At 35.4% G+C, this 26566-nt stretch overlaps 1 protein-coding gene across 2 annotated transcripts in view; it reads left to right on the plus strand.

Moving 5' to 3' along the window:
• Window positions 1–26566, plus strand: part of Pisd (phosphatidylserine decarboxylase) — a 51530-nt gene that overhangs the window by 20037 nt on the left and 4927 nt on the right. For both annotated transcript variants that reach the window (XM_069828736.1, XM_069828737.1), the window contains 5 exons: window positions 1661–1782; window positions 4571–4743; window positions 20558–20794; window positions 21130–21292; window positions 24706–24840. In XM_069828736.1, coding sequence (XP_069684837.1) covers window positions 1661–1782; window positions 4571–4743; window positions 20558–20794; window positions 21130–21292; window positions 24706–24840 — 830 coding nt within the window. The remainder of the gene's footprint in view (window positions 1–1660; window positions 1783–4570; window positions 4744–20557; window positions 20795–21129; window positions 21293–24705; window positions 24841–26566) is intronic.

Raw genomic sequence — 26566 nt, forward strand, 5'->3', positions numbered from 1 at the left:
AAAGACTAGCAGACCCCATTCACTGGGAATGACAAGCACTGATGCTGGGCCTGCTTGCCGCCTAGTGCCATAGAGAATGTCATAGACTGCTCTGTATTTGTTAAAATACACTTGATGAAATGTTGCCAATACAACACTCTTGGCATCTTTATTTCCACTAGAGTAACATTTATTTTTCTATAAATATTTGAATTTGGCTATGGACAAATCTGGCAAATGAAATCACAATTTGGATTTGTGCCTATTGTATAATTTTCCTGCATACTTGATTTTTACATTTATAACAATCAATTATTATCGTGCAGTGAGACTTAAAAGTTAATTTGCTTTCTGAAATTCTATTCATGGCTGTATAAACAGTCTATGAACATTGTCATTATCAAGATTGTTTCGGCATGTGCATGAATTTTTTGTCCAATAAAGTTATTAAAGAGTTTAAGAAATCCCTGTTCTTTGTTTATCTACATAACTTCCCATAAGTCAATCCCAAATGTGACAAATATAAAGGTAAAGGTATCTCTTATATGCCATGAAGTTGTTTGGGTAGCATGGAGGTAGAGCTTTAGTCCATAGCCAGTTGCTCTTCCAACTGAGCTGTCCTGCTGCCAACTATATGTGTACAGTCACACATTATATCTCATTATTTAATTGGTTTCTTACTATTGTTACATATTTAATACATATTATTATATTCCTGTATACCATTAAATTATTATTTTTTTTTTAGAGTTTGTACAGTCGTATTGTAGTTTAGAGTTCTAATTACTGAAGTTTCTATGGAAGACTAGTTTTTTTTTTTGTATAAATAATTGATTAAATGGCAATCTTACTCGTGTTAATTATGTAAGCATATGCGGCTTACAGCTGTTTTGGTGCTACTTGACACCATCCTCAGCGCCTTCTGTGTCTCAGCGCCATCTCAACTTCGCTGCCTGTTGTGTGGGTGCGTTTGTGTGATGAAGAGTTGTGTCAAATAGTGTGTGTGTTCTGAAATTGATTTGTGTGTTGAGAATTTGATTAGGGTGTGTTTTAGTGTGTCTTTATATTTCATATTGTTCTAGTGTGTTGAGTTTTTGGGTTGTATGTGTAGGATTTCCATTTCTGTATTTATATTATTGTATGTGTGGTTAGCATTAGTTATGTGTTCGACATATGTAGATGTATTGTGTCCTCTGGTTATTGCTTTAATGTGTTCTTTGTATCGAGTTTGGAATGATCTGCCTGTCTGTCCAATGTACATATGCCGAACACATAACTAATGCTAACCACACATACAATAACTTAAATACAGACATGGAAATCCTACACATACAACCCAAAAATCAAAAACTCAACACACTAGAACAATATGAAATATACAGATACACTAAAACACACCCTAATCAAATTCTCAACACACAGATCAATTTCAGAACACACACACTATTTGACACAACTCTTCATCACACGAATGCACCTACACAACAGGCAGCAAAGTTGAGATGCCCCGAGACACAGAAGGCTCTGAGAATGGTGTCAAGTAGTACCGAAACAGCTGTAAGCCGCACATGCTTACATAACTAACACGAGTAAGATCGCCATTTAATCAATTATTTATATTTAAGTTTTAAAAGTAGTGTACAAAAGATTCAACATGTGTTATTTTTGGTTTCTGTTATAGTTTCTTTCCTCAAGGAAAGGCTTTCAGATACATTGCCACATTCCACTGCATCCCTCGATCACCAACACTTGTTCAACATGGCAGGTTACAGCACCGAGCTACTGTTTCAACTGACTCTTCAGGTAAGGTAATAAAATGAGCCTGAATGCTGCATGATATTCTTCATGAATGGCGTTGTAATTTCCTGTTCTGGAAATATAATTGGTTTTGTTTATGGAGAAGCACTGAAAGGAGGGAATCTCTCTTTAATCTCTTCTTTATAGATTATATATTCCAATGTATTCTAATGGTACAAACATATAATTCTAAAGCTGAAACTGTCTTTTGTCTCGACAGATTTTTTTCTGGAACACTGGGTCTTTGAACTGAAATCCAGTGTACGGAGTGTTTTAGTTTGTTATAAATTTTTAGTAGTTGGATGCAATGGTGTAACTGAGAACCCTGCAGTGTCCTAGAGGATCTGCGAAAAAGTAAAAAGTGGAAAAATAAGTGAAAATAAGTACCATGAGAGAAGATAAAAAAAAAATGAAGAGAGTTGTATATAAAAAAAGTGAGTTGCAGGAATCAACTTTCAATGAAGGCAGATTGCCAGCTCAGTTGTTTTTGGCCTTGTGAGTAAAACCACTTAGAAAATTTCAGGAATTTTACATTTATATTGTCCGTCTGCACTTATCAATTTAAATTGTATTTTTAAAACATTAGGTTACATAGTTTTGAGTGAAATTGTTTTATTTGAGACTGGTACTTTTGATGTTGCGGCATCTTCAGATCTCTTATTTACATAGTGTAGTGAACACTTTACAAGGTCATCTGGTACTAAGTGTAAATACATGCACATGAATTAACTTATTGGAGTACGAGTGTATATTGGAGGATGCTATAGCCTATTGATATCATATGGCTTCCAAGTTAAAATTCATAATACACTTTGTTAAAAATTAAAAACATTAAGGTGGTACACTTGACTAAAATCTAAGTTGTGCGATGCGCACATGATGTTCGAGAAGTTTGTGATATCAGTTGTATAATTTGTAAGTTGTTCTAAGATGCCATAAAGTGTTGTATCCAACTCGTGGGTAATCTTATTATGACACTTGTGAAAATTGTCGCATGAACGATGCCATAATCATCAAGATTATCAACTTGTTGCTTAAATAACTATTACTTTTCTGTTAAGATTATATGTGAATTTTTTTTTGACAATGTTTGATTTATTTCTTGTTTGATGGAAACTAATTGTACTCCTTTTGATTTTGATGAGGATGTAGTACTATGAGTGTGACAGAAGCAAATATAACATTTGATTCTGGTGCTATCCCTCTTGTGATAAGCAATCCTTTTCTTGTGTGTTCTGGTTTTTGTTTCATTTGTTTTTTTTTTTTTTTTTTTCGAAATGAAACCAATGATTTCCCATTATAAACATTTGAGTTGGTGCACAAATTAGTGCATTTCAAGTATGCTCCAGTTTTATCAGTGTATGTGGAAAGGAGTTTCTCACAATATGAAAATGTGCTTTCCGATAACAGGCGTTCCCTAACTTCTGAGAATCTGCGCGTGCTATTGGTTACCTACTGCAATAATTCTGAATAAGGTAATATTTTTTTATACATGCACCTTCCAAGAACATACAAATTCGCGAGTTTAAATTAATATTAATTTTTAATTTCAGTTCTAATGTTACAAAAGCAAGAACTGTGCTGTACTGTCATATCCCGAAATGAAGACACATTTTTAAGTAATTTTTCAAAATAATTTTATTGATTTTTAGGTCATTTCATAATAATAATAATTTTTTTTTTTTTAGATATTTTTAGGCATCAAAATCCGAGCCCTGATAATAAGAAACTAAAGAAACCAAAATTATTGTCCGTACATAATGCTTAACCCTCTGTAGTCGCTGAATGGTCAGACCTGTCAAATAGGCAGTCTGGGTTTGAGTTCTGGTCAGGTCTGAGATTTTTAATCGAAAAATCCATGATGACACTTGTAGGAGACAAGGTCGCAATTGGAGTTTTTCTTGGGGTTCTTCCATGTCCCTATATTAGGGACCTGTATCATCTCGTCACTATCTTTCATTCCATGGTATTCCCCAAACATTGGCTGGCGACATATGGAGGGGGCTGACCTAGGGACAAAAGGGGTTACCTGTTCAAAACCTGGATTTGCAGCAGTCCTTGGTGTAGTCAGCCATTGTGGGTTTAGAATTGCGCCTAGTTTGAGGATTAGTGCAGTGCTGGATCATACTACTCCCCTTTCAAAATTCAGTTCAATTCAATGCTTAACCCAAATAAGCTTAATGTCATACAAGAACAACAGCTACATACATTTAAACTGAGGCTAGGTTTCAATGTACTTGCCATGAGTTCAATGTCAGAGGGCTATTTTGATGTATGCTGTAAACAAGGTTCTGTTCACATGAGCTTCGTAATGTTAACAAGCATCACCATTACACCATCATGGCATATATTAAAGAAAACAGACTGATATATTTTACCATGGCCCTCCAATTTTACTTAAACCTGTTAGCACACACATCAAAACTTGTAACTACCAAACGAAATGTTTCTGGTCATGGGTCATGTGGGAATTGTTATTGATCACTTCTACTATCGGATTCGGAACACCTCAAAATCTGTGCTTCAGTGGCTGACCAGGATAATATCTTTGAAAAATATTGGAGTGCAAGAGGTCAAATGACTTTATTGTCAAACGCCTGGCATTATAAAACAACAACAACAACAACTTCTACTATCCCTGAAAGTTAGTAACAAAGCTGCTAAAACACCCTGTATATGACAGTACTCTATGTTCATTTTTAAAATGGTGGAATTTTAAGATGTGAAGTTGCAGTTGCATATTTGTGCATAATTTGCGGTGTTAACTAACAATCAATTGTATGTTAATTGGCAGTAAGCAGTGCAGGCAGAAGATGGTATGGGCTGAGGCATCATTTGTGGCGGCTTTGGAGACCGCTGCCAATCAGTGTTGGATTGGTATTACTGGCTGTCCTGCAGTGGCGGCACGTAAGACGGAGAGAACGCAACACTGATGACAGCACTGTTGTTCTTGCAAAGAACTGGGAGGTGAGAAAATATATGTGAAGAAAAGATCATCTTAAGCAATCATCAAACATTCAATAGTTGCATGAAAATAATACGTACTTTCATTGAATGTTCAGTGAAAGAGTGGACTAACTAGTGAAATAGAAACATCAATGTTTATGACAATTTTAATAATTCTTTTGTGCTGGGAAGTAAGAGTATAAGTCAAAAATAGCTAGTTTTCAGAACAGAAGTTTCGAGTTTCCAAATCAGTGACAACATAAATTTGTGAGGTTTTGAAATTAATAAAACATAAAAAGATTTTGCGAATCTGATTTATTTGCATTGCATACTAATTAGTAATGACAATCATGTATGTATGTATTTATTCACACTGCAAATGGGTATATACCCGGTGGCAGTGATAATTAATTACACTCAATAATGAAAATTAATAATAAACACAACTAATAAAACAGTAATAATTAATAATAATGATTAATAATAATAGTAATAGTAACAATAATAATAATGATAATAATAATAACAAGGAGCATCTAAATTAAATGAAGCACGATCACTTAAAATAACATTTAAAGTAAATCTAATTTGTATCTTAACCCTAAGTTCATACCTACACAAGTACCTTTCGGCACTACACTTATTTCGCTATCAACTCACTCACTGCATTGATTCTATCCTGATTTCACTAACACTTCAAAACCATTTCACTGTTCAAATACTTTGCACAGCCACTATGAACTATAGAACTTCACTGACACAAACACACTTCACTTACATAATAGACTTGACTGACACTACACACTTTACACTTCACTGACACAACACACTTCCTCACTGATACAACACTTCAAATAATAACATATCAATTACACCCTTTAAATAGTGTGTATAATATACTACTGTCTATTAGTAAAGTCCTTAAGCCTATTTTTAAATAGGTACATTTTTGGTTATTGGTAAAGCCTTTAGTAAGTCTGCAGGTAAAGCATTCCAATCCCTGATAGTACGATTGAGAAAAGAAAACTTTCCAGTGTCCGTCCTCTGTCTTCTTTCCCTCCATTTATATGAGTGGTTGTTCCTTGAAGAGTAATTTGGCGGCTGCAACTTATTTTTTATTTCTCTCCAGGCAGACTCACCTCTGTATGGACTTGATTTTGTGATGTCGAGTTCTGCAACATCTCGTTGAAAGGACAAGCACCCAAAATGTGGCCAAGAGTTTCAATCTCACTGACGCAACGACAGTGGTTTCTATCTCGGGACCTTCCTGGTATAGCATGCAGCGGATAAATATTAGCTGTCATTTTAAGAGCTAGTCTCCATTCACTGCTAGTGAGGTGATCAGGTTGTTGGATCCATTTATTGGCTGGAGGATGATGCTCTTCCATTTCTGATTTAAAGAATACCAAGATTGAAATGCTCGTTCCCTGAGCTCTTGTCTCAATTTTTTCACTTGAAGTGAATCAGAAGAGATGCTTTGAAGTCCAAGTTTATTTAAACAAACCCCAATTTATTTAGATAATTGTGACAAGCGTTTACATGTATATTTTGGGATCGTTGTAATCTCTGACATGCATTGATATGTTGATATGCTTCCCAGCTAGAGTTAAATAGTCCCAATCCCTTGTATTTTCTGTCAGCATAAAGCATGTTGTCTGGCATATCGGTGGGAAGTTGGAGTATTTCCTTCAACGTGATTTTAATGAGAACATAGGCATCAGAAAGAAATTTGGCTGGTATTTTATTCAGTGGTGTTGTCTGAAAGTGATAAATCAGAGTAGGGCTGCATAACACAGAATATTTCTGATGGTGTTGTAATAGAGGAGTTGATGCAAGGAGGTCTAGTTTTGTTCTTGGCTGCATCAAATACAGTAGAAGTATGGTAACTTACACAGAGATATTTTATATTTCCTTCTGGGACAGTGACGAAATTGTTTGGCTGAAAATTAAGTCAAGTGATTTATAATTAAGAAGTCCTTTGGTTACAGAAATGCATTTGCATTTATCTGTGTATCTAATTTCTTTGAATCTAGTTATGGCAAGTTCAACCAGTACTCGTGCTGAGTCTTCATTTCTAGCAACAATTACGGTGTCATCTGCAAAACCTAATGATGTTATCTTCAGTAGTCCTGGAGAAACTGAAAATCCATGCTCTTCCTGCAATTCTTGAGTAGAAAAGTCTTCAAGAATATGGTCGGTTGATATGTTATAAAGAGAGGGAGAGAGCGGTGAACCCTGCATAACTCCTGTTTTGATGTGATTTGTTTGGTTTTGTACGTTCTCGTTTCTGTTTGAGTTTTATTACCTCTCTGCAGCTCTAGTATTAGGTTTGATAATTTGGAAGGCAATCCAAGTGCTAGCAAAGTGTTTTGGAGGTGTTTGTAACCCACATTGTCAAAAGCTTTACTTATGTCGAGAAATACTAATGTTACATCTTTCTTCTGAGATTTTGCAGCAACTAAAACCGACTCTAGAATTTATGTATTTATCAGGGTACCGGGGGGAATTAGTAAACTCTCTTTGATTTTTGCAGAAGTTAATTAAAGCTCTCAGGTAGGAATCAAGAATTTGCTCTATTACCCATCTGACTACAGAACAAATCGTTATGGGGCTCCAGTTTTCAAGGTTCATTTCATCCCCATCTTTATAAATTAATACTGTTCTGGCTTGTTTGAGGCAAACTGGTACTAAAGACTTTGTCAGCACAGTTGTCGCTATCATAGCTATTACCTCATAGCATGTTTCGTCTTTCAAAGCCTGCACAAGTATATGGTCAGGACCTGGGGCTGTGTCTCCAGCGATTGCTACTTCTTGTTTCGTGATAACAAGATTTTTCGTGCTATCTAGAACAACTTTCTGTGATTCAATTATGATGGGCGAATAGTCTGGACGTTCGCAAGGATTTTTAGGTGATAGTCGTGAAAAAAAATGATGATGGGATCTTGTTAATACAGTGAAACTTCCCAATAGTGGACACCGCTGGGGAAAAATTAAATGTCCGTTATTGAGAAGTGTTCACTATTTAGAAAATCGTTAGTATGTATACAGTACATTAAAATTTCTCATACATATTCAACACTATATTTTACAGTACAGTACAGTAGACAGTGAGAATGTGAGATTGTTTACAGTATTCATCCAGAGAGAAATCGTACCAGTAAATGTCTTGTAAATGAAATAAATATCAGTCACTGTACCACTTCACCTTACACAAAGAAATCTAGAATTGTATTCTCAGTGTATGATTTTAAAATAACATCCTTGTTTTTCAAAATTTCACTAATCTGAGTTTTTCTCACATTAAACTTTGTGGCCAGTTCACGAACACTTAATTTTTCCTTCTCACTATGCTTTACAATATCCACTTTCTCTTTTAGTGACAAAAATTTACGTTTTTGTGACATTTCTAATGTGACCGTACTTCCGAACACTCAACTTGACAAACTAAGACTGCTCACGTACAGTATCACAACTAACAACTATGCTGCTTACCTTCAATAAAGTACTGCCTGTGCCTCACTTCCTGAGCTGTTTCTTTGCGGGGCGAGACGCAGAGGGAGAGAGTAGGAGGTCCTGGGTACCGCATGTGCCTACTACCCTACGTTCAACACATCGGCCTTTTCAGGATTTCTTTCGTCAGCTATGGAGCAAGATCAGCCATGGACAAGCGAATGTATAGGCTATCCCCTCACAAAACAAATTAAGTCCTTTTCATCAATTCCTGTAACTAAACACTAATACCAGTTGTAGACTACAGTCTCTACTTGAGATTATCGACATAATCGCGATTACGGTTATCACGTGTACACATCCGTAAACTCTTTCCTCTATGGCAGTGTTTCTCAAACTTTTTCCACCATGAAACCCCTTTTACTCTAAAGTGTAACTGCGGAATCCTTGTAATATTTTATTAGTATTTAATAATTAACAGACAAGTGAAAGCTAGTATCTCAATAATTCTGTTCAGTGGGTCGAATGTATTTGCTTTTCAAGCCCAAAATCTGGTTTTATGGCGGCAAGTTGTTGTCTCATTTCTACTGTACTTCTGCATTTTGTCTTTTCGGTATTTTGTTTTAGTGAACACATATGTAGAGAATCCAGTGATGAAAGTGATGAGTAGACATCATCCTGATTGTGCTGTATTTTAATTGTCTCGTAATAATCTCTTTCTATTATCTAATATTATTTGAAATATATTAACATTCTATGTATTTTAGTTTAATTCTGCTACACAGTTTATTTCAGTGTTTAATTAATAGTTCATAGCATTATGTTGTTTAATTTGTAAATAACTTTTGTATACATGTAACTCTCATCTAAATCAAATTGTTGGATTCTTTGTAAGTTCATGCATATGTATATACACTTTTTGCTGGTTGAGTGGAAGAGAAGGCCTTATGGCCTTAACTCTGCCAGCTAAAATAAATCATTATTATTATTATTATTATTATTATTATTATTATTATTATTATTATTATTATGGGTATTATCCGTTTTAGATGTTCATTAAACATATTGTTATTACGCATATTATTGGATTATTATTATTATTATTATTATTATTATTATTATTATTATTATTATTATTATTATTATTATTATTATTATCATCTTCGGTGGTTTCATGTTATTATTGATTCATATTTTCGTAACATTTATATATTTTTATAGTATCCACTAAGTATAAAATAGCCACCGCAGTAGCCCAGTCGACTAAGGAGCTTTCCTATCGATTCAGAGTTTCGCTCGGGCGCGGGTTCGATTCCCGCTTGGGCTGATTACCTGGTTGGATTTTTTCCCGAGGTTTTCCCCAACCGTAAGGCGAATGTCATGTAATGTTTGGCGGCTCCCTGACCTCATCTCGCCAAGTACCATTTCACTATCATCAATCCCATTGATGCAAAATAATGTAGTAGTTGATACAATGTCGTTAAATAATTAATTAAAAAAAGGTATAAAATAAAATTTAAAATCATATAGGGCTCACGGAACCCCGGAACATACATTGAGAAACGCTGCCCTATGGTAATTCAGCAGTTGTCCAGACTAAACGAAGAGTGACCTAGTGTGTACATACATTTTAGGAAATTTCCATCAGAGATAATTGCGGTAGTGGTAACCACGATTACCGTATCCAGTATTATAAACAGTAAAAACCCCTGCACTGGCATAGGATAATGTTTTCCGCACATGTAATATGCTGCCTTGCCGGTCCGAGCAGACCTAAGAGGCGTGGTTATAAACACTAGGGAACTCTCGGTTCAGGACGTGAGACACGGACAGTACAAGAACGTTCAAATGCACGATAATGATTGTTGCAAAGAATTGCGTTTAATTTACAACCGTCTTTTTCTTTTTTTCTTTCCCGCAGTCCATTATTTGGAAGTTTTAATTGTTGTTGGGAGATACATTTCAGTGTCCGCGTCCGTTATTGAGAATGTCCGCTATTTGGAAGAATTTTATCATTAGGGCCAATGTTATTTTGCAGGGGAATTTTAAAATGTCCGCTATTGAGAGGAGTCCGCTATTGGGAAGTGTCCGTTAAGGGAAGTTTCGCTGTATCAACTTTACAGGATGTGCGTTAATCGTTAAGTGCTGACCTAACTGCCTTTCTCTTCTGATTGTAATAAAGAAACTGCGTTTTCTGGTATTCATACTTTTCACACCTCTTTTCTCTAGCCCTCTTGGTTGCTCGTTCAGGATTGCTGGATGGTTTTATAGCATTTCTGATTGTTGAACTGTCGGAGTTGACGTTGTGCTTCTTAAAAACACACTGCCGGATGTCTAGGGCTGGGAAGTAAATGTATGACTCTACTAAGAAAATTAAGGAAATCCTGAACTTCAGTACAGAAATCTTCATCGATACTTTTTCTTCACGAATTCCAATTTCCATTTTAACATTTCTTTTATATAGTATGCAGTAAGACCATCATCTTGGGCCAAGCAATTACTATCTTCTGACATAACGTTGTGCATATCACATGGGTCACTATTAACTGGCTGTGGCTCATTAGGTTTAGACTGTAGTGTTTTGGATTGTCTAGACAAGATAGACTGTCTGTGTTGGATAGGGTGTGCTTGGCTAATGTGTATAACAACACCGAGGGGACCTTTATAAAATCCACCACAATGACAGGGATGTTGGCTACTAACTTGCAATTGTGAGATACCAGATTGTGATGAGTCCTCTATACTTGATTGATTATACTGTAAAGTTCGTTCACTTGACTCTGTATTTATATGTGAAGTAACTCTCAATCTCATTGAAATATTTAACTTACACTTGTAATACACATTTGGTGACAATCTTGTGTCTTAGAAGATATATTATTAATTAAATAAGGAGACGAAAGCCCAATCTTCAGTTACTGATAAACTTCGACATTGGTTCTCAAATTATCTGTCCATGGAAATTGCCTGTCTGAGAGTTACTAGGCCTATACAACTAAAGTTATTAATAACTGGAGATTTCTATGTTCATGGCCTTAATTCAGAAATACTAATGATTGAGATATAACTAGTATAATAAAATGTAGAGAAAACACTGTTGCTATGTAAACAATTAAAAGTCCTAATCTGAAGCTCACATATAATTCACAAATCTTTGGAATGGGAACAAGTAAGATCTATACTTAATATGTCGATAAACTCAGGAATACTTCCATAAAGTGATCAACCATTCAAAAGGCGCACAAATATTTCTAAAACAATACTTAAATATAACGCTTAAAACTCATTGCTCTTGCTATGCATATCATGTAACTAGTCATGGCAATAATATGCTGTTGTGATTATAATTGTATTGTTTTTACTGAATTTTAACACTTTATACTGTGCATGTTTTGTGTTTTTAATTTTACTACAGAAGTTATTCTACATAAATGAATGTTTCAGAACCATTTAGCTTCCTTTTTTAATAATTTATATCAGAAGTGGGTTACATGTAAACTTTGTCAGGAAAGAATACCAGAAATTCGAAAGACCACCTGGTGGCATTAGGAAAATAAATTATTTATATTTTAATGATTTGGTTTAGAACTGCTAATGTTTCCACAGACTGCATTGTTGGCAGTCCTTGTGTATTCATGCTTATGTAAACGTTTTAAATTGAAACACATCCCTATATGTCACAAATCAAATTCAAGGTGGAACTCAGTTTCTAGACTTTATTTTTGTAATGTTCTTCATTACATTTTCTGTATTCAACCTTTCTTTATTCTTGATCATTCTACAAACAAAAGCTAACAATGTCAACAATTAACAAAAGAATGTTCACATCGAGAAAGGAAACATCCTTAGATAACACATCTTCCCCTTAAAAATAGAATACATTCAACTATTATATTTCATTTTAATATAATTATACAAAGAAATGTTACATTTTTTCAATGAGCCTTTTCGGAGGCTTAATCTCCCGACGGGCTGTAATACCATCAAGCACTCTACTATTACTGTCACACTTAATGTTATCATTATGTTCTATTGGTAACTCATTATTATCACCTGAACAATCTATTTTATCTGCCTCTTTAATCTCTAATGAGTCCTTGTTTTCATCCTCACTTCCTCTTCAATCAGAAATTGAATTTCCCCATGCAACCGCAACATTGGACTAAGCAGATTCACATGTCGAATCCATCTGCTTTGTAAAGAAGATATAGCCACCCTGAATCGATGAGGGCCTAAAACTTGTTCTATTATTCCTGCAATCCATGAACCTTCCTTTTTTCAGGGTAGTCTTTGACCCATACTTTCTCCCCTACTTGCCAAGGTCTATTTATCCCACAATATTTCTGAATCTGTTTCTCTTGAGCCTGTTGAACTTTGTTACTATTTGTAGGAGGCCTGGGTAAATCCAGTCTACATCTAATCTGTTTCCCAAGAAGTGACTCATCAGGGGAAATGTCAGTTGTACAGTGTTTTGTATTCCTATAGTCAATCAGAAATCGTTGTAATACTAATTCAATTAATCTCTGATCACCAGCCCTGCCTAATGCTGTAAGTATAGCCTTCTTGATTGTGCGGATCGAATTTTCAGCTGCCCCATTAGTTGCAGCATGATATGGAGCCTCTGACTTAAATTCCATACCATTATGTATTAAAAAATTCTGAAACTTCTTGGATTTAAATGATGAATAATTTTCTGATACCAGTGTCTCCAGAAGGCCAAAACGAGCAAACACTTGTCGTAAATAGGTGATTGAAATATCACAGGTCATACTTTTAATAACAAAAGCTTCCACCCACTTTGAATGGCTATCAAGAATAACAAAAATATAATGATTCAATATAGGGCCTAAATAGTCTATGTGTAACTGGACCAGGGTTTTTATCTATATTCCCAAGGTATCAAACTATGTTTTGGAGGGTTGTCTCTATTCTCTGCACATTCTTTACAACTACTTATGAGTGACTCAATGTCTTGATCCATATGTGGCTACCAAACTTCAGAGCATGCAAGCAATTTAACTTTAACTATCCCCATATGAGAGGCATCAATTCTTGCAATACTCTTCTTCTTAAACCCTCAGGAATAACAACTCAATATCCCCATAACAGCTCTTCTTTATGCCTGCGGAATGGAACTAACTTCTCATTCACCTTTTCTGGCCACCCTAACTTGGTAAAGTTTATTACTTGCATTATTGTTAAGTCTTTTCTTGTATAAGCAAGAATTTCCTTATACTTAGGAGGCAAATCAGAATTAGAGTCGAAAATATAATTAAGAGCTATTTCCTCCTGTTCATTGTTATTACTAGATACTGCAGGAAGTGGGGCTCTTGACAGCCAGTCAGCTATATTTTTATTAGATGAAACATATTCTATCTCAAATTGATAATTCGCCAAATACAGAGTCCATCACTGTAGTCTATTTGCAGCACAAGCTGGAATACTACATTTTGGACCAAATATAGTCTGAAGAGGTTTATGATCAGAAATTAAAGTCCACTGCCTACCAAACAAATAAGCATGAAATTTCTTTACGCCAAAAATGATGGCTAAGCTTTCTTTTTGCACAATTGAATAAGCTTCTTCGGATTTCGACAACATTCTGCTGGCATAACCTATAGGCTTTTCCACATTATCTTTTTTCCGGAGTAACACTGCCTCCAACCCATGACTAGAAGCATCAACTGTTAATCTAAGAGGACATTCCGGATCATAATGAGCTAAGGATCTAGATGAGCAGGCTAATTTTTTTATTCCAATAAATGCTCTTTCACATTCAATACTCCATTTCCAAGGATTATTCTTTTTCAAAAGTTTATACAAGGGGTTCAATGTCTCTGTCACCTTAGGTAAAAATTTTGATATGTATGTAACATAACCTAAGAAAGACTGCAATTCTTGAACACAAGTTGGTCTAGGGTCATCCTGTACTGCTTTAATTTTTTCATCTGTAGTATGAATGCCATTAGCATCAATTTTGTTGTTGTTGTCTAGTGCCATGCATTTGGCAATGAAGCCATTAGCAGCCGTGCTTTCCAATACTTTTGAACTGTAGTTTCTTCTGATTTAATGCTTCACAGGTCTTCAAGTGGTCTTCATTCATTTCTGCTGGATCGTTACACAGGACACATATGGGTGAAGCTGAGATACCTATTCTGTAGAGATGACTTGCTAGACAGTCATGATTTGTCAATAGTCTGAAGGCTGCAACTGCTGTTTTCCTTGGTCTCCAGGGGATTATATCTGGGTTGGAAAGTAGTGTAATCCATTTTTTTGTCTTTAACATTTGATTCTATTTCTTGTAGGTATGAATGAGAAAATTTTGTAGTGATCAAGTGTTTTATTGAGGAGTATGAGAAATTAAATTTAGATTTTTGTTTTATTGTTGTGCCTTTCTTGGCAAGTGTGTCTGCGGTTTCATTCCCCATGACTCCACAGTGTGCTGGAATCCATTGGAGACGGACAATCTTATTAACTTTTTGGAGTTGTGTTAACATTTTGTAGCATTCTCTTATTTTTGTTGACTTCTTTGTAGCATTGGAACATATTCCCTGAATTGCAGCTTTAGAATTTGAAAGAATTACTGTCTTGTTATATTTATTTAAGGGAAGATTTAATAATTGTCAGAGAGCAATGTGTATAGCCTCTATTTCACCATCATAATTTGTTGTGTCTCTGCCAACAGAATGATAAAAGGAAAAATGTGTACATGTAACTCCAGCTCCAGTAAGGTTTTCTGTGGTTGATCCATCAGTATATATGTGTAGTCATTCTTCTGTAGGGTATCTAGTATTGATCGTTTCCAGTGCTAGAAGTTTTTGTATTTCTTTTGGTGTGTCTGATTTGCTTATTTCCTCTGTTAATTCCAAACTGAAGGTAGGTTGCAATAATTCCAATGGATTTTCTCTTATAAGTAAATTTTCTCTTGTGTTAGGAATGCTCAATTTGGATTTAATCTGTGTTACCTTTTCTAGGAAACTACTATGAGTTTTAAGGATTGAAGAAGGGAGGTTCTTTTCTGTGCATTTAGAGTTTGGCAGTCGTAACATTTTCTCATGTTGGAGCAGTGCTTGTTCTTCTATTTTTGTTGTTATTGATGGGATCCATGTTAAGGCAAGCATGGCATCAACAGGTGTGGATTTAACTGCTCCAGTGATTAGGCGAAGAGCCTGATTTTGTATTTGTTCAAGTTTATTGATGTTAGCATTTGCTGCTGTTATTAAAGCTTCAGAACAGTACAAGAGGTTGGGTTTAATATACATTTTGTATGTTGTATTAAGGACTCTCCTTGAGCAGCCCCATTTAGCACCAGCTAACCTTTTCAGGATTTTCAGTTTCTTTTCAACCTTTTCTGAGATGTTTGTTACATGTTTTTTCCAACTAAGTTTTCTGTCGAAAGTGATGGCCAAGTATTTGGCATCAACTGCTTTGAGTGGTTTATCATTATAATTTATGGTAATATTCACTGGTTTATATTTTAGTGTAAATAATTCATAAGTTGTTTTTTCTACATTAATAGTCATGAGGTTTTTGGAGCTCCATTCATGTACCTTGTTGAGGGCTGTTTCTATTCCGTCTTTAATTAATTTAGGTTTTTTTGGAGAGCCTGGAGTCCAAATGACTACGTCGTCAGCAAATAAAGCAATTTTGGTTTCTGAAGTTTGTATTATTGATGGAAGGTCGTTTATATAAATATTATATAAATATAAAGGTGCTCAGAACAGCACCTTGTGGAAGTCCTCGGTGTGTTTGTTTATATTTGGAAATGTATGTATTATATTTTGTAGTGCAAAATCGTTGTGAAATAAACTGGGTTATCCATTTCAGCATGTTACTTTTCACACCTATTGATTGCAACTTCTCAATTAATTTATTTCTCCAGACTGAGTCATATGCTGACTGAAAATCAATGAATACTGCTAAGGTGTCCTCTTGTCTATTGAAAGCTTCCTTGATGTCTTGGCTTAGTAGAAGTACATTTTCGCTTGTACTATGATTCTGTCTATTTAGTCCTCCTGGCTAGGTCCGAAGGACCCGTTGACCAACGACAGGTGCGTTCCTCCTTGCACAATGGGGGTTTACGTCGGGTGATGTAACTGCCACATTGTAAAAACTGGTGCCTATTAAGAAAACAGTTACATGAAAGCCACAACATACATGAGTATGAGTCCTAAAGATAAATATTCCGGAGTTAAAACTGTCCCCCATTTGGATCTCCGGGTGGGGACATCTTTAGGCAAATCTCACCATACCAATTCCAATACTTTTAGCATCAATTTTAAACCCAAGAAAATTTAAAGATTCCCTACCTATTTCACATTTCTTTTCAGAAACAGTCAATCCTGCTTCTTCTAATCGACGCAGCACTAAAGTTAGACGATTTTCTAATTCCCGTAAATCTTTACCTCCAACTATAAAATCATCCAACAGGGCTGCTGTCCCCTGAACACTTTCCAATAATATATCAATTTGTTTTTGAAACTTAGCAGGCCCTGAGGCCACTCTAAAAGATAAGCGAGTATATTGTAATAAACCCTTATGAGTTGTAATAGTAACCAATTCCCGTGACTTTTCATCTAACTCCATTTGTTGGTAAGCATTTGAAAGATCTAATCTATTAAAGAATTTACACCCTTGCACTTTTTGAAATATATACTCAGGTGTGGGTAAAGGATGTTGGTCAACTTTTAGAAGGGGGTTTGACGTTAGTTTAAAATCACCACAAATTCGAATACCGCCCCCTTTTTTTAATACTGGCACAATAGGAGATCCGAATGGACTATAGTCCACTGGAACTAGAATACCTTCCTTAGTTAATCTATTTAATTCTGCTTCTACACCTTCTCTTAAAGCAAAAGGCACATTTCTGGCTCGAATAAATTTCGGTTGAGCTCCTTTTAATTCTAATGAAAACTTTCCCTTCTTAAAACAGCCTAATTTATCTGAAAAAACAGAGGGAAATTTAGCTTTCATCCTTTTAGCCAAGGCTGAATTTTCTGAACTCCAAAAACAATCATTATTCGGTTTAGATATTTTAAAGCCTATATAATTAAACCATTGGCAGTCCAGCAAAGGGGGGCCATTTGAATCTACAACATACAATATCTCATAACAGTCTCATTATACTTCACATTAAAATTGATCATTCCATGTGGTTTAGCTTGAGTCTTAAAGTAGGTTAAAAAAGTTTTATCAATTTTCAACAAATTATAATTAGAAAATTGATTTTGAAATATTGAAAATGATAATATGGTCGAGGCACAGCCAGTATTTATTTTAAACTTGACTGGTACGTCATCTAAAACTAACACTGAAGTGAATGGAGGTGACCTTGAAATTGTTGAATCCACATGAAACAAAGTTTCTTCATCAGACTCTACAGGACTAATAAAATTACTCTTAACAATTTTAGTCACATTATCCACTAAACACTTTTGTTCTTTTTTGCCTACTTTTTTTAAATGACCAACCAGTCCATACTTGTCACATTTTAGATTTCTGAAGTGGCAAAATGCAGCACTATGTTCATATATACCACAGACGAGACATGTTCTTGAGTTTCTCTTCTTTTCCTTTTCTTCATACTTCTGTACATAACCAATATGTTCCTCTTTCACTTGTATTAATGTCTTTGATGTTGATAAGTCATACTGGAAAGCCGCAGACTCTTTAGCAGAGGTGATAGATATAACTTTCTCTAAAGACACTGGAAGGCGGTCCTCCTGAAACAGTCTGTCCTTAACTGGTCCTTTATTTAAACCAATGATGAACTGATCTAAAATTCTGTCTTCCAAATCATTATTACACTTGCAAAGTGAGACTAGAGAACGCAAGTGAGCCAGCCAGTCTGATAAGAATTCCCCCTCTTCCTGATTAGCAAAATGAAATTTAAGTCAAAAGACATTATAGATAGTTTTGGCAAGAAATGTCTGTCAAGATGTATTAACAGTGCACTAAAAGATACATTCTCTGGCTCCTCTGGTACACATAAATTACTAGTAAGTTTGTAGCCATCTTCATCCAAACTATTTAAAAACAAAGCTTTTTTTTTTTCTTTCTCTATTTTGTTAGCGAGAAAGAAATTTGTAACTCTTCTTTTATGAACTAACCAATCATGCTTCCCAGGGTTGAATTCATGCATTTTTCCAACATACCTTCCTTCTGCCATGTTGTTTGTTTTCCACGTATATCTGAATCTTCTAGTCATTAAGCATATTATATATACACCTTCTAATATGTAGTTATCTTCGTCGCCAATGTAATATTCTTCATTACAAGACAAATATTTTCTGTATTCAACCTTTCTTTATTCTTGATCATTCTACAAACAAAAGCTAACAATGTCAACAATTAACAAAAGAATGTTCGCATCGAGAAAGGAAACATCCTTACATAACAATTTTCATCAATGTTATGTTGCAGACATTATCAACAATGAAACGAAAAGAGAAATGCCATATTGCTACAAAAAATATAGCAGCATCATTATACGGAAATGTATGGGTGAAAAACTTAAATATTAACATGCATGTTAAAGAAGAATAAAATTGAAAAATAATCATAATTCATTACTAATAAATTGGTCTTCCTTCTTTGTCAAGATCTCATTCACCTTTCGGTATAGAGATTTGGCAGAGAGCTCGACATTTCTTTCTGTTCTGGCTTCTCTCCATTCAATCAGCGCTTCTTTTACATTGCCCTCCTACTTAATGTGAGGAGAGCTTCACTGTCATTTCTCTTCATGGCTCACTTTCCATGTCAATAATGGGTATTGATGTTCTGGCAAACTCACTATATGGCGAAACCAACATAGCTGCATCTCCTCCATCCTTGTACCTAGAGGTTTCTAATATTCGAAGTTCCTAAAATCATGTTCCTGTGTTGTGTCCCCGCCAGTTTGCTTTCCCTATAATCCTTCCAGCTTGCTCTCATTATTTACTTTTGATATTATGATGGTTTTGGTCCAGGCTGGGGATTGGCCAACCTTTCCTAGCATGGATTGAGAGGACTAATAATTGATAGTTATGATCAGTCGTTTTTTCGCCATTTCTCATACTAACTTGGGCAGAACACTGTAATGCATGAAGGACATGTGTAGAAATAATATATATAATAAAAAAATACGAGGACTATTTTGAAAAAGAGAGAGAGAGTGAGAGAGTGTGTGTGAGAGAGAGAGAAGAGAGTGTTTTTTGTGTGTGCGTGCGTGCGTGCGTGCGTGCGTGCGCGTCACAATTTGGTGAAGTCAGTATATTGATTCTTTAGAGGTGTTTACTTAAACAATCATGGCCAGTGAGTAGCTTGAACATAGCAACAGCAGAGTTACGAGGAAGTCCAGGATTAGATGAGTATTTTCCAACAGATTTTTCCATTTGGTTCTGATCATATTTTAATATTGTAATTGTGGTTGATCTTGCTTTTGATGATTCATTTGTCAGAGTCATAGGGCAGAATCTTGTATGAATCCATTTTGGATTTTCAGTGTTTGCTTGGAATTTTGGTATTTGTTCCATTTATCAGAATTTTGGAGTCTTATTAACTTCTCATAAGTTAACAGAGCTTGAGTTTCTTATTCTAGCATAATGGGTTTGTTATTTTTAAAGTAAGGACTGTTTTCCGATAAAACTTTACTATGAAACATTTTGGGTACATTATTTTTTCGCAGATGCTACATACATTTAGCTACTTTTCTATGTAGTTGCCATTGCTATTGAATCATTTTTCTTAGCTGGAGACAAGTTTCTGTAGATCCTCCTTATAGAAGTCCACTGTCTGAGATGACACCCATTCTTGGACTGCTGTTTTCATTCCATTGTCGATATTGAAATGCTTGCCAGCGAAGAACCTCTTCAGATGGAGGAAGACATGGTAGTTGTGTGTGCCTGGTCTGAACTGTATGGGGGAGATCCACTTGCTGGCATCTGAAAGATTCGACTAGCTTGCGTTCAAGTGGCAGTATGGTGCCTCATGTTGTTGTGAAGCAAACAGCATGCATTTCAACACTGCTGAAGAAGTGAAAATAGTGGTCTAGGAATGGTTGTCGTCTCTGGAGTATATGTACAGAAACTTGTCTCCTGGTATGGCAGATATTTCAATAACAATGGCAACTACATAGAAAAATAGGTAAATGTATGTAGCACCTTAGGAAAATAAAGTACCTAAAATCTTTCATAGTTCATGTTTTATTGCAAAACATTCCTTACTTTAAAAATGGCCCTCATAGATTCACTGACCTGTCCTGTCACTAAACTGCTCAATTTATTCATTTCAGCATATCAAGAAATTAAAAATAATGAAGTTAAGAATCAAGTGGTACATATCTTACAGGATGGCAAAGATTTGATTTGTGAGAGTGTACTTATGAAGTTATCGTAAATTTTTCTAGATCACATGTTATCGAGCAGTTCCTCTTCGAGCTCTGAGTCGCATCTGGGGCTGGATAACAAACAAGGAACTGCCTCCTTCGATCCGGCCATGGCTGTACACCTACTATGCCTCCACTTTCGGATGTAACCTAAAAGAGGCAGCCCATGATGACCTCACAACTTACAAGAGTCTAGCTGAATTCTTCTGTCGACCATTGAAGGATGGAGTTCGACCGGTTGATGAGAATGACTGCATTGTAAGTAACTTTATAAATATATGGATAGTCTGTCTTACTGCCTGTTCAATTTTGACTTACTGGGAGATTCATGGCTTCTTTCTGAGAGTCAGTTACCTTGACTTGAATTCCTTTGCAAATGTTAGGATAGCTGTTTCGAATGTTATCATCAGATTTCTATCTCTTTATTGTCATTGTTGTTGTTATGATTGTTGTCAAAGTATCTACTATTCTTGTTTATATCATATTGTTGTAATATATTCTTATAACAACATTTTCATGTCTTAGTAATTGATCATGTGGTGTGTTCATCTATTATCGTGTTATCTAAATCATTGCTTTGTTCGATATTTCAGGTGTCACCAGCAGATGGCCGTGTAATCAGTTTTGGCCCTGTCAGTACCTGCAAGGTGGAACAAGTGAAGGGAGTGACATACTCATTACAAAGCTTTTTAGGAGAGCCTACGTGGATGAGCAAATTGTCACATCCATCTTCGGAACTAAGGATTCAAAATTCTAGTAAGTATAGCTTTCACACATTTGCCATTATTTCGTAACAGCCAAAGGAGTTACAGCTCGAAACGTGGTTGCAGAATAATTTGTCCCAAGTAAAGTCACTTCGTCATTGGTGTCATTTATCAGTCACATCACTAAGAAATGGGATCAAAAAATCATGACCAGTGGCTTCATTACCTCTTTGTTAATTAAGTTCATTTAAAATACACTGGTCAAAAAAAGTTAAGCATAATTAGGCATATAACGGTTTTTATTAATTAAAATAAAATAGATAAATTATAATTGGGTTTCTTGGTTCCACAGAATAAACTTAAAAGTAGAAATACACTATTTGTTAACAATGGACTCAATATGAAATGAAAAAGTTGCATTGTTTGGAAACAACGGAAAAGATAAGGGAAGTTGAAATTCGTACATCATCAAAGAAAAGAAAATGGTGCTTTCAGTACCCTGTTTAATAACGTGTTGGTCCTCCACGAACCCTGAGGCACTCTTGTATGCGACGGGACATACTCAGTACCAACGCATCTAAGCTCTCCTGAGGCAAATTGTCCCATTCTTCCAAGGCAGCGTTCCTGAGTTCTTGAATCGTTAATGGGTGATGTGGACGATTGGAAATGGCTCTCCTGAGAAAGCTCCATGCATGCTCTATGCAGTTCATATCCGGTGAGCATGCTGGCCAATCCATTCTTCGGATCCCATGTTCTACCAGATATCACTGCACACTATGAGCACGATGAAGCCGAGCATTATCATCCTGTAGAGTGAACCCTTCTCCTACAGTCTCTGCAAAACCACTTACTATGGGTTGGAGGATGTTGTTCTCATACACGGCAGCAGTCATGTTTCCCTCTATTGAAACCAGTGGTGTGCGGCGGCCAAACATGACACCTGCCCAAAACAAGATTGAACCACCAAACTGTTGGTGACGTTCCACGGTCATTGAGGGATGATTTCGTTCCCCTGTTCGTCTCCATACGTGAATAGAGTTGTTGTCAGGGTGTAGGCCCATTCTCACTTCGTCTGAGAATAAAGTTCTGGTCCATTGGTCTCTTGTCCAATTCTCATGTGCTCTAGCCCATCTTGCACGAGCACCCCTGTGATGTGGATGGAGTGCTGGAGTCTTGAGTGGTCTTCGAGCATACAACCCTATGTCATGAAGTCTATTGCGCACAGTTTGGCTACTTACAACAACACAGTGGCTTCGCGCAGGTCATGGCGCAGAGTTGTAGCTGAGGCTATAGGGTTCCTACGTGCAGATAACCTTACTTACCGGTCCTGACCTGGTGTTGTTTTGCGTGGACGGCCCTCGTGAGGTCGATCTGCTATTGACTGAGTTTCCTGGCACTTTCTCCACAGTCTGGAGACAATACTCTGATTCACATGAAGGATGTTAGCAACATCAACTTGTCTCATGTTTTGTTCCATCAAAGTGATGATTTTGATGCGGTCTGCCATTGTAAGAGTGTTCCGAGCCATTGTACTGCACTATGAAGCAAAACGACACTGATTGAACTTTGCTTGAATTACAGACTTTGTTTACTGCACTGTGAAGCACTATGAAGCAAAACGATACTGATTGAACTTTGCTCGAATTGCAGGCTTTGTTTACTAGCCGTGATTTGAACGTTACCTAGTGATGCAGAATAAAACAAATGAAAGAGTTTGAATTGGTAAACATAATACGTGCCACATAAAACCAAAAGAAACATAAATATCAGGTATTATTGGGTAAACTGGAAATATGCTTAACTTTATTTTGACCAGTGTATATTTTTCGTGCTGAAATTCAGAAAAGAAAAATGCAGCACTTTTCTAAAATTATCATAATTTGTACACATCGAATAAAAATTGATTTTTGAAGTATTTTATTTATTTTTGATTCAGTGGCTCACCAGTCTAGTATGGACCTTGTTCTCTTCAGTTACTTCCTTCTCGCTGTTCCTGCTTACTGCTCGTCTTCTACACTTCCTTTTGTTTATTGATATTTTGCATTATGATAATTAAATTATGTAATAGTGTGACTGTGAAATTCAAAATCTGTAGGTAAGAGGTTGGTTCAAAATTTACAAACATATACAACATTTATTGATCTCACAAAAGCTTATGATGGTGTTCCTCTTAATCAATTATGGATTGCTGTGGAAATTCAAGGGATAAATGTAAAAAAATATTAACGCTGTTAAAGAATTATATAGAGGTATGACTGCCAAAATCAAAGTGGGAAGGAGATTAACAATTGAGATATTGATTGATAAAGGATTAAAACAAGAATGCGGTATTTTCCCTATTCTATTTAAAATTTATCTCAATGAAGCGCTCACCACATGGAGAAAAAAGTATTGTAATATGGGTATTAAAATGGGGGACAAGACTCTACACATTGTAGGCCTACTTTGTAGATGTTAAGGTGGTCTTTGCAGAAGATGAAATTGACATAGACTATATGTTGCGGAAATTAGATGAAGAGTGCAACAAATGGAGTTTGAACATCCATTGAAAGCCGAGTATCTAGTATAGTAGGAAGTGATATGAGGATCTTCAAATAAGAACAGGAAGAGTAAAAGGAACGAAAAGCTTCAAATACTGGGAGTCAGAATAACATCAAATGGAGACAAAAAAAATCTCGCATATACATACATACAGACACATACACACATTAAATAAGGTAATAATAAGCGGCTACAAATAAAGAGAAATGTTGCAGAGCAGCATGTGTAGGGTAATTTAAATTGCATTACACTGATTGCTCTCTTTGAATTAGATTCAAACATAAGCACAGCTTAAGAGATACCCACTGCTACCAGCCAAGTGACCAACAATACATTCAGTATTGTCAATACTCCTAATGAAAAAACTTGTTTATTTATTTCAAATTGAATAAAAAATAGTAAAAATATTAAAAGTGGAAAACGAAGTGTTTTATTAATGTGCTTAACAGTATATTTTATAGTTGCAAGTCCACTAATTTTTTTAAATTGCGTTTTTCTGTATTACGTTTCAAGGTTCCATTGTTGTTTTTGCAGTATTAGTATTGGAAGGGGAAAGTTTAGACGACTGCCAAAGTAATCACAGATAGGTTTCAAGGTTGCAGGCATATCATATTTCTGTCCCGACTGCCTGCATATTTGGATGTAATAATAAATATGATTGCTTCAAACTCTACTGTCGTCTATTTTTGCATTATGTTTACTCCAATATTAAAAAGCTGGAGCATTTTGTATTAAATTAATATTCTTCCTTTCTGTAAGAAAGATAATTCTTTAAATTTAAAACATTAAATTTAACAACTGGTTTTATGACTTGTAAAAAATTTAACAAGTGGTTGGGCAAACTGGTGTGAACCAGCTAAAATACACCACTGCATATAAGATGTATCTTTTGTGTAAACCTAGTTAGTCTTTGTCTGTTAACAGTTGATTATCGACAGTCATTGCTTTGCAACAAAGACACAACCTTGTACCAATGTGTGGTGTATTTGGCTCCTGGTGATTACCATCGCTTCCACTCACCTGTCCAATGGGATGTCACCTTCAGGAGACATTTCCAAGGTGAGAAAATTCGTCTGATTGTTGTAGATATGACAAGTCTTGTGTGTATGTCAGGGGATAGGTATGTTATAACAATGTGATAAGTATTTGTTTCTCTGTGTATCAGAAAAGTGTTTATTATAAGAATTACTACTAATTACTAAATAATACTAGAGAATGACTTTTACCTGTAGGATAGTTACTTTTTTTTTATTTTTACGTGTATGTTTCATATATTATGTTTAAATTCCTTCACAGTACTTCAGTTTTATGATGCTGTTAGATTCCCAATTGAGACTTACAATTGTTTTACTACAAAAATGTTATTTACTTAAATTTTCATTTAATTTATTGTATTCTATAGATCTTATGTCAGCATTATAACTTTAAGATGTGGAACAAGTCAAAAGTTAAGTTGGATATTTAACTACACTGTATTTAGTGTTGATGGAATTGGTGACAGCAAGATGGTATTTGGTGGCATGAGGCCGGAGATTCACCATAGATTACCTGACATTTGTCTTATGATTGGGAAAAACCTCGAAAAAAACTCATCCAACCAAAAATCAGCCCAAGCTGGAATTGAATCCAAGCCAAAGCACAGCTCCAGATCAGCAGGAAAGCACTTCCGCTGACTGAGCTACGCTGGTGGCTCTACAAAAATATGCAATACATAACAAGCAAATTAATTCAATTTACAAACATACACAATTATTCATCAGTTGAGTAGAAGGATGGGTATGTAGAAATTTGGTTAATTCCGTTCTGAACCTTTTCTTTTGGCCTTTTAAAGCTTCAAGACAATATGCAGTGCATTGAAGACTGTAGTACAATGTAATCAATTCCAATGTTTTGTTAAAGAAATATATACATGGGTTGTAAATAAAGTAATGGCAACTCTACTAGAAATGTGTCATGCTCATTCGCATGCAATACAAGACAACTGGTGATTGTAGTTCGAGATATTGTCGATGTATTGAATGATAAAACCGGTTGCTATGACAACAGATGTTATGCGTATATGTATTATTTCATGTCAAATTCTATGTTATTGCTATTCAATTATGTTTTGTATTTACAGATACCATTTTTTTTTATGTATTTCGTATAATTAAGCGTTTTCTATATGTTTGATGTAGACTTCTCATGTGTTTGTGTTGATAGTTGTAACTGTCGTAAAATTAAGTTTACATTTCTCTTATTCATAACATCGGCAGAAAAAAAAATGTTACAAATGTATTTATATCAAATTATCTCAAGTATATAGAAAACTTTAACCCTAATATACTCGTGTAAAATAGGGTTTTTTATGTGGGGGGGGGGAAGGTACAGGTGATTATATTGAAGGGATGTAAATGTATTTTCCATGTAAGTTCAAGAATATATTCAGACTGTCTATGTTACCACTACTTTATTTACAACCCTCGTATTCTCCAACACAAAAAGTTGATCATTTTTGAAGCAGTACGCCACTACATTGAAACCTGCATATAACGAAACTGAATGGACCAAATTTTACGTACTTTTTGTGAGATAGTTCTTTAGGTTCTCACGAATTTCAGCATGCTCTTCTAAAGTAAGTAGAAGGTTTATAAATATAAAAATAACACAGGATATAACTTAAACAATGCACTTTATTGGCATGTTATTATTTTCTGAAAATGACGGTTTTCAAGTGATCCTCTCGGTATCTTATGGTTTGTTATCTTACCAGTGTAACACTTTTGGCGCAACTTTGTTAAATGAA

Source organism: Periplaneta americana, chromosome 6 (assembly GCF_040183065.1).
Source record: "Periplaneta americana isolate PAMFEO1 chromosome 6, P.americana_PAMFEO1_priV1, whole genome shotgun sequence".
Classification (NCBI taxonomy): Eukaryota; Metazoa; Arthropoda; class Insecta; order Blattodea; family Blattidae; genus Periplaneta; species Periplaneta americana.